Source organism: Nanorana parkeri, unplaced genomic scaffold (genome assembly GCF_000935625.1).
Source record: "Nanorana parkeri isolate BGI_ZX_2015 unplaced genomic scaffold, ASM93562v1 scaffold109, whole genome shotgun sequence".
Taxonomy (NCBI): domain Eukaryota; kingdom Metazoa; phylum Chordata; class Amphibia; order Anura; family Dicroglossidae; genus Nanorana; species Nanorana parkeri.
Window position 1 is genome coordinate 630,233 of NW_017306377.1, and position 9,894 is coordinate 640,126.

The window sequence follows — 9,894 nt, forward strand, 5'->3', positions numbered from 1 at the left end:
CCCCCCCACCCCCGGTCGTGGCGCTTCCTAATTTTCCCTTTCTTTTGTTAAATTTATGGAAGGCTAGGAACAGAACATCTAATGGCCACCCGGACCCCTCCACCATAATGGCTTATTTCCCCTGCCAAGGACCTACAGGTAATGTGTGTAACCTTTTATACAAGTCAAAGGCTGTAAAGGCCAGTCCTTTGGTACATCCACACACTGATGTACAATTCCGGACTCAGACTGTCTGCATCCAGAGTTGTACATCCGTGCCCAAGTGTACAGAAGTACCAGCATGTCCCCGCCTACACTCCCTGACATATGGAAGGCTGTACAGTGTCTCTCTGGGTGGGAAATAGGCCAGTATTTACATTGCATGGTTGGTGGTGCCTGTGTGCAACAGACCTTAAAGACAATCATAGGAGTTTATCATATGACTTCAGCAAATACACAGGTTCATGAACGATCAAGCATCTATTGGAGATACACAGCCACTTAGGCGGCAAGTCTATTGTTCCACTTTGATTTCGGGTTAAATAGTGCACTGCAGACAAACCAGGCTTCATTGTTTTTTTTTAAATTAGGGTACAATCTACCCTCACCCCGAGGGTTATACAGTGAGGAAAATAGATATGTGATCCTCTGCAGATTTTGTACATTTGCCCACTGTGTACCCCATAGCCAGTCTGTGGGAGGAGCCAGAATTATTGTGGGTTGGTAGGGGATCAAATACTTATTTTACTCACTGAACTGCAACTCAATTTATAACATTTGTATCATGTGCTGTGTTTGGATTTTTGGTTGATATTCTGTCCCTATCATTAAAAAATACACCTATGATAAAAATGATAGACCTTTCATTTCTTTGTAATTTCTCAGGCCGCCCCACCTCAAGCTGACACTCGGCAGCATATTTTGATTGGCAGCTCAGCGCGGGAGCTGACAGTGCTGTGCTAGGGGGACCCAAAGGAGCCTCTCACCTAGCACAGCGGTAGGTACGTGGTGACACACTGAACATGACGGGTCACGACCCACCAGTTGAGTACTATGGGTTAAAAAGCAAGCCCTTACCGACCTGGAGCTGGTGGATTCTGAACTGCTGTATGTACTTGTGTCGGGTTAGACTCAGGTATTAAGGATAACAAAACGTTTCAACAAAAGCTGCATCATCCTAAGAATATGATAACCGTTATACTGGACTGCGTACAACCTGCTCCTTTTAATGGTATGGACAATACATTTTTTATATATATATGGCTTCCAGCTATATCCGGCTTTTTCATAAGACCAGAGTTTTAAACAAAAACACTGATGCATTAAAAACAGACTGGCATTATTACAGAGAACATATTTGCATTTAGGAAAATGTTGTTCAGGGAAACATTGAGACTGCAATTGATAAGAAAATTGAATTACTAAAAGAGGAACTCAACTGTGATAGCTCTGCCCATAAAAAAACAAAGCAGAGGACAAAGGACCAGTCACCAGCATTGCCTGTTGTCGCCCAGCAGCTGATCTTTGCCCATTACTGACTTACCAATGCTTTGTTCTGCACTGTGCCAGTGTGGAGGCGGCCAGCTTGGTGCCTTGTTCTGCACTGTACCTGTGTGGAGGCAGCCAGCTTGGTGCCTTGTTCTGCACTGTACCTGTGTGGAGGCAGCCAGCTTGGTGCCTTGTTCTGCACTGTACCTGTGTGGAGGCAGCCAGCTTGGTGCCTTGTTCTGCACTGTACCTGTGTGGAGGCAGCCAGCTTGGTGCCTTGTTCTGCACTGTACCTGTGTGGAGGCAGCCAGCTTGGTGCCTTGTTCTGCACTGTACCTGTGTGGAGGCAGCCAGCTTGGTGCCTTGTTCTGCACTGTACCTGTGTGGAGGCAGCCAGCTTGGTGCCTTGTTCTGCACTGTACCTGTGTGGAGGCAGCCAGCTTGGTGCCTTGTTCTGCACTGTACCTGTGTGGAGGCAGCCAGCTTGGTGCCTTGTTCTGCACTGTACCTGTGTGGAGGCAGCCAGCTTGGTGCCTTGTTCTGCACTGTACCTGTGTGGAGGCAGCCAGCTTGGTGCCTTGTTCTGCACTGTACCTGTGTGGAGGCAGCCAGCTTGGTGCCTTGTTCTGCACTGTACCTGTGTGGAGGCAGCCAGCTTGGTGCCTTGTTCTGCACTGTACCTGTGTGGAGGCAGCCAGCTTGGTGCCTTGTTCTGCACTGTACCTGTGTGGAGGCAGCCAGCTTGGTGCCTTGTTCTGCACTGTACCTGTGTGGAGGCAGCCAGCTTGGTGCCTTGTTCTGCACTGTACCTGTGTGGAGGCAGCCAGCTTGGTGCCTTGTTCTGCACTGTGCCAGTAGAACAAAAAACCATAAGCGCACAACTGATACTTAGTCACTGGAAAAATCCCGGGCTGTGAATTATGGTGTGCAGGCTCTCACTGACAGGGAAAGACCAAATATGTGTAACTTACAGTTGGAAGTCCCCAAATGTGTTGAACCAATGACCGGTGTACAGAGGAAGTCCAAAGCCGAATACTGCAGCAGTGGATGGATGAGGGGGTGCTGTGAAGTTTCCTAGCGGCACGCGTGCACGGCTGGCCAGGCCGGGCCACGGCGGCTAAGGGGGGAAGGACCGCGGCGGTTGTGGAACCGGGACCGCGAGCGGCTGTGTTCGGTGCGTGTATAGTGGAGTCAGATCAGTAGGCAAAGTATCGACAGGGCGTCTGAGTGGGTGGACGCTGTGCACAGACAGGCTCGCTATATCGTGATGACTACGCGTTTCGAGGCACAACCTCTTTGTCAAGTCTTAGGGCAAAGATGTGTGGAGGTGGTGTACCTTTGAGTATGCATGGGCAAAAAAAAAATCAGTACATCTTTCCAATGCATCAGGGGTAGACAAACTCCAGACCTCCAAGCTGTGCTGAATCTGAAAATTCCATCAAGCATCTGCCTGTCGCAGTCATGCCTGTGGCCATCAGTGTCTTGCAATGCTTCATGAGGCTTGTAGTTGCAGCAGAGCTGGAGAGCGGGAGTTTGCCTACCCCTGCAATACATGCACACTTCCCCATGATTCCTTTAAAATGTTGCAAGCACAGAAAAATGCCTTTATGCCTACCAAAAACCAGTGTGCAAATTCCTGTTTTGGATGACATCACTGCCTTTGATGTTCAAAACTCCTGAGCATTGTCAGCACCTATCCCCCACCCTTCTATACATGCATACATTGATTTATTTCCAAGCAAAACAAGGTTGCTGCCTTGACTCAAGGAAAGAGCTCTTGGAGATGTAGTTCTGGGGGCATGCCTATGCGAATACAACTAAGCTCCCAGAAGGCCTGGGGGAGGATGTATCGGAGCAGGAAAAATAAAAATAAAAGTTTCTTGCTACAGGAATAAGGTGAAAGAAAAATAAAGCTGGGACATTCTCTAGAGGGGGAGAGAAGTTTGGGGGTGAGATTTGGGTAATGCCTGGACATATACTTTAAATCCATGTGACTGAATAATAGACACCATGACAAGGAATAAACTCATGTCAAACTGCTTTATTACATCTTAAATAACAGTACATTTTAATATAGTATCTATCTTGCATCCAGCGTTCTTGTAGTACACTGACTTTAAAATTAAATACAAAAGGTGAAAGGGAGTAGGGGGTGCAGAGAGCTCTACAGAGTAATTTATGCAAGAAGTGGGCGGGGCATCTCGTTCTCTGCCAGTTCCCGGCCTAACGCACAATTACAGCACTTTTTTTTTGTACAGAAGAAAAAAAAATGTAAAATAAAAAAAGCGTCTACGGCTAAGGTTGAGTAACGTTCATATACAATTAGGAAGAAGCTAATAAAATTAATATTCCGCTTCTCCCTTCATACAAAGACCTGCGGAACAGAAGGGTGCGTTCCTGTGTATCGGTTTACAGGTCTCTGCAAAAAAGTCAAGTGGCAATGCGTAATTCAAAAGAGAAAAAAAAACCCGGAGGGGGGAAAAAATAAAAAATTAGCAAGGGGAAGCTATTCCTGGAAGAACAAAAATCAGATGCAAGATCCTCTTTCTACAAGAACAGGCTGAGAAGCATCAACTTAAACCGGGGTCAAAGTTTAATTTCACATTTCCCAACCCTTCCTGAAAAATCGATTTTTTTGTTTTTGTATGCAATCGTTTGAACAGGATGTTTTTTTTGTTAAAAAAAGTGAAATCGAGCTACTCTTCAAAGTGCTCATATTTTTTTTTTGCACTGAACTTTTTCTTGAAAACGTATACAGAGAGTAGCTGTGATTATAAAAAAAAAAATGAGCACAACCGCATTCATTTTTTTTCTGTTTAAACAGGTTATTTTTTTCATTAAAAGGAGAAAAAAACAAAACAAAAAAGAAACAAAAACATCTAATGACTCTCTATTTGCACATTATTAAGCAACTCTACAGCATGCAATCTTAAGAGGAAAACCCATCCCTATGGCAAACACCCCCCACCCTCCCCCGCCGCCAACATAAGAATAAAAGCTTTCATTAAGTTTTAACTTAGAAAGTTCAAGATCATTATTTTCAAAAAACATTAATTTGTACATCATTTCATACACATCTGACTGTATATCCAAAGAGTACAGACATGTACTTCCGTCCACGGCTGCTCCTAATCTATCTATATGGGACCAGGGTAGTGTTCTCGTGGGATACCCTTTTTTTTGTTTTTCTTATATGGTAAATAGCTTCCCAGTGTTAACTGAACTTACAAGGGGACTCAAGTTTTAATGTTTCAGGCCTACATGAATAAAGGATTTGACATGGGTTGAACGGTGAAGGACAAAAAAAAAAAAAAAAATTAATCCTAACTGGCAATAGTATACATCACCAGCAAGTCAACTAGATCCCTATCTAGCAGTACATGTCGCTCAAATAGGAGCGTGCAGTACCAACCGGTATAGGATAAAAATGAATGCTGCCAGTCTGGGCATGGAAAAATGCCCCCCCCCCCCTCCCCAAGAGCAAAAGTTACGTATGGGTTACCCTCAATAGCTAAGGCTGAACTGGACATTGCTCTACAATCTAGCATGCTCTCGATCCCTGAAGGAGTTCTAATATTGTGGTGTGTATTTGTTGTGTGCAGGAGAAGGTGGCGTGGTGTAGATGCATTCATAGAGATCAGAAGACAGTTCACTGGTGTCGGTGGTTTAAAGAACTGTACATTGTTTGACAAAAGTCCTTCCAACGCTCCCAAGTGGCATCTGTTGCATTGTTCCCCCAACAGCCATAGCTCTCAGATGACAGAGGTTACCGAAAGGCACTCCAGGCATTGGGTTACTACGTTTTGTTTCCCCCCGAGCAGTCGGTGCTCAAAAGTAACGCAATTACTGGAGCAACCTAGTAAGGCGTCAGCTTTTTTTCCTCGTACTATAGGATGACCATTACATGGAGGGCTCGTGGATGGCTAATACGCTTCTTTAATGTTCACACGGTTCTGTATCTGCAACAGATTCACAAGACAAGACAGGGACAGTTTATAGAATTAAAAAGGCCCTGACACACAGCTCTATCACATTCCACCTTCACTTAATGGACCAGAGGGGGGTACAGAGAAAAAAAAAACCAAAAGAAAACAAAAAAGTTTTAACTGTTCTGATTTTTTTACAATCCCGGTACTGCTGCAGTTCTTACAGCAACTGCCATAAACATCCAACTTACAAAGAAGAAGAAAAAAGAAAAAGCAAAACCAGACACACTGTTCTAGAACCTTCAGGTTAACAATCATGAAATGGACTTTATGAATCAATACAGCTACTTCTCGGTTATGTTGTACTGCGCATAGTGTTTTGTATCATTATTTCAAGACAAATGAAGGTGAAGAAAGGGTTGAAGAAATAGGGAGGAGGAAAAAAAATGGTCCCAAAAGGAATGCACAATCTTGGTTTCAGAACCACAAAACAATTCTTCCTATAGCAAATAATTGTGCTCTTGGTTTCAGAAAAAAAATAATGAGAGGAGAGTTTCTGCCCTTTGATGTATGGGAGTAGGGATAGTGGGTGTCCACGTTAGTATGGTTGGATCGGATATGCTATGATTTAAAATTTCGAAGGTTGGAATGCTCTTCCAGTCATGGAGAAGTCCGCTGGGTATCTAGAGGGTGAGGGAAAAAAAAAATATATATTAGAAGGTAAACTAAAATGGCTTCTAATTTCATTCACATGTATCCAAGTACAATCTTTAAACATATCCATGACAACTCATTTACAAAGCTTGCTGGGAATTCCAATAAACTCCTGAACTCCCAGCATTCGTTTTCTTGCTTTTGCAGACCAAGAAGTCAGTGAGGGGAGTCCTCCTATTAATCAGTATACTTTTGAGACAACAGCACTAAGAAACCCAAGATTCACAGTAACTACCATAATATACAATATATATCGGATCAACCAATGAACAGGGGAAAAAAGAAATTGAACTATACATCTTTTCCCCCCCCCAAAAAGGACATTCCACACCCCTCTGATAGCAAGGCACAAGTAATATGGTCTTCCAATGAAGAGCATCACTGCTTCGGTAGATACACTGAATAGCTTGTTCTGCCAAGACCAGCTGGCAGAGACCGTGTAAAAGATGATTCTAGGGGAAGTGGAATTTCAATTTTAAAAAGGAAAATTTGGGGGATTTATATGGAATCTCTGCATGCTGGTTATATAAATGTTATACAATTTTTTATTTTTAGTGAACTTTGGGGGGGTGTTACAGAATTTAATACAAAACTTTTGGGGTGTTCACCTGATGCTTAGAAGAAACTAGTTGGAAAATATAATGGGAGCTGCCATTGCTGAATGGTTTTTGAAAATGTCCTTTATGCTTCCTTTACTACATGGGGAATCAATGACCAAAACAAACATGGATAAGGTGTCATGGTATCAGGTGAGTATGCTATATGCCTTGACAGATTTTAGTCTTAAAGTGTAGCTCCACTTCTGAAGACAAATTGTGATATAAAGTTGATATTTGTTCCAAGTTTTCATTTACAAAGCACGCCTTTTAACCACTTCAAGACCAGGTGTTTAGACCCCCTTCCTGGCCAGGCCATTTTTCAGTATTCAGCGCTGCGATACTTTGACTGACGTTTATTCCGTCATGAAGCGCACATTTTTTTTTTCTATAATTATTTATTTTGTAACTTAAATTTTTTTTTGGGGGGGGGGCTTAAATTTTTTTTTCTTTCCACTAAACTTTATCGCAATCACATACGGGGGCTAACAAAAACCCCCCTATGTGATAGCAAAATATGTGACAGGTCCTCTTTAATTTGGCTTCCTGATTAGCGGGGAAGCCATCCCCATGCTTCTGTTCACTAGGTGACGAGAAAGCATGGAGCTGGCTTTCTGGCCAATCCGGAAGCTGGGACCTGTGTCATGACGCGACGCCCGGCTTCCTGATTGGCCGGGAAGTCGGCTCCACGTTCCCTTGTCATGAGGTGACGAGGGGGCATGAAGCAGGCTTCCCGACCAATCAGAAAGCCGGGCGCCGCGTCATTACACAGCGCCCAGCTTCCCGGCTCCATGCTCTCTCGTCACGTGTAATGACGCGCTGCTCGGTTTCCTGATACCAGAAGTATCGGGCTAGGCAATAGGGGCATTTGGGGAGAGTACGAGTACCTCCCCAAATACTTGGCACTGATACCGATACTAGTATCGGTGCATCCCTATTTACCATAATTAACCCTGTGTATCGTGCTGACAGATCTCAGATGTAAACTAAAAATGGATCTCATCAGAGGGAATAAAAAAATACTGCTTTGAAGCAGATGTGCAATCCAGAAATGCTTTTCTACAAGGTGGAGTTATAAACTATACAGTAAGTAGGGAGTGTCTCAGGCAGAGGTCCCACATCCTAGGCAGTCCCGGCCACATACAAGCTGTAATGGTATCAACTGGTTCTGTGTTCTAGTCAAGGACGAAGCCCAGCAGTCATGGCTTCCATCACATTGTTTGTGCTTTTATTATACTGTATACATTGTGGAATCATAAGCAAATCTATTCTGGATTAACATTTGTTAGATGCTGGCTCTTCTCCATAGCCGCCACTATTTATAAAGGCTGACAAAGAAGGGTTTCATGATAAATGACGTTTGCCAGGAATCGGAGAGGAGTTTAGAGAAATGTGTGCTGTTTACTAAACATCTAACTCCACTTGTTGGAAGGAAGTAAACATGTCACAGCAGATTAATACTGCGATGAGGTGGACGGCTGTAGTTGATACTCACATACTTTAGTTCCAGATCTTGAGGAAGCTGTCCCATGACCCTGTCGCCACAGCCATCCCATCATCTGTCACTCCCAAGCAACTTACACGGTTATCATGACCAGCAAGGACACCTTGAAAAAACAATAAGGAAGCGGGTTAGCTTGGCAAGGCCTGAAAAGGTTAAGACATTAACACACTGTCTGCTGAGCTCTGCAGTAGACTGCATTAGAAATGCATGAGTAGCCTTGATAGCCTAAATAATTCACAATGCCATCACAAGGCTTGCTGCACTAACAGCTGGTCAAACTGCTGGAAGCTATTGCAGACCACATTTACGTAGACAAAAAGCCACACTCCGGGCACCCTCTCCTGTTTTACTGCTGTGATATTGTATGTAGAGATCATCTATGCCTGCACTCCATGAGATTCGAGAGCGACTCCCACTTACGCATAAAGGAAAAATCTAAACGACAAGGTGGCCATACATGGTGACAAAACATACTACCCAAGGATAACTGCAACCGCCCCACAATGTACAGTGTGGGAACAAGGCAAATTGGCCACGTGGTTCAAAAATATTCTGACCATCTATACATGGAAAAAACACCAAGACGGACCCAATGAGTACTGGCCTATAAGCCGTAATGGAAGGATCTTTCATGAATTAAAAGGTAAGCATGGCACTGTGCAGGCTTACTGCCTGTGAACAATCCACTCCATGAGTATGGCTTGCATAAGACATTTTATTTTTAAAATACAACAGCTGAAAGGTTTGATTTAAGGGTGGCCATATTGGCAGATGAGTACAGTAAGCTGGGAGTCAATCTGCCTGTCCGTTATGTCAGGACCAGTGATTGTCCCTCGTCTGAGGGAATCAAACAGAACGGGTGCAATTAACTTAGAAAGAAAGCATAGGTCACATTGCATGGAGCCATCCCAACAAACTGGAACACCTCCGTCCGTGATAAAATGAGTGCTTCTGATATTAGTGGGGTTTGCTTTTGACACCTAGAGGAACCCCTAAAAAGGCAGATCTTTAATTGAGCATCACTTTTGTGCCGTTTATGACTAGTCATAGGTCTGACTTAAACTTTAAAGGAAAATGCTTCTGTTAACCAATTTGACATGGTTTTCAGAGCTACTGAGGCCATAGAGTTTGAAAAACATTCATTGCTTATTAGATTAGGACTCATTCACACTTGAGCTAAGCGTCTTTGGTTTTCCTTCATGAATCGAGCTGAGCATCTTTGGTATTCCTTCAGTGTTCTGTACAGAAGCTTTTGCACGTGTTTCAGGTTATGGTTGGGTTTTTTTGCCAATGGAAAGATGGTTATTAGAGAAGAAATGCAAAAAAATGTGTTAAGTTCATTGGGGCTCAAATGTGCGACTCTGCCCCAAAAGCAGCTTGTACTTTTTTTTTGAGCGTTCGAGCTTCAAGCAACACTGCTCAGGAGTGAACGGGCACCACGGAATGTAATAGAAGCACTTCAAATTGTTCAGGTGTGACTCGGCCCTTGGGAACGCCACATGGAAGTATTCAGAATTTTTTCCTGGACACCATCATCATTGTCTAAATGTTTTTCCTTTGATGACATCATACCTTATATTTAAAGCACATCTAAACCCAAAAAGAAAAGTGTGCTATATTGCAGCTTACCAGCCCTTTGATGTGGTGGCTGCATTAGCGCCACCCCCCCCCCACAACCCAGCCACAC

At 43.7% G+C, this 9,894-nt stretch overlaps 1 protein-coding gene across 2 annotated transcripts in view; it reads right to left on the reverse strand.

Moving 5' to 3' along the window:
• Nucleotides 1-5,278: 5,278 nt before the first annotated feature.
• Nucleotides 5,279-9,894, reverse strand: part of GNB1 (G protein subunit beta 1) — a 26,130-nt gene continuing 21,514 nt past the window's right edge. Inside the window, exons 9-10 of one of the 2 annotated variants that reach the window (XM_018553099.1) lie at nt 8,203-8,310; nt 5,279-6,076 (exon numbers count right to left, since the gene is read on the reverse strand). In XM_018553099.1, coding sequence (XP_018408601.1) covers nt 8,204-8,310 — 107 coding nt within the window. In that variant the 3' untranslated portion in view covers nt 5,279-6,076; nt 8,203. Of the gene's footprint in view, nt 6,077-8,198; nt 8,311-9,894 lie in introns of both variants that reach the window. The other variant, XM_018553098.1, reaches the window with a different exon arrangement.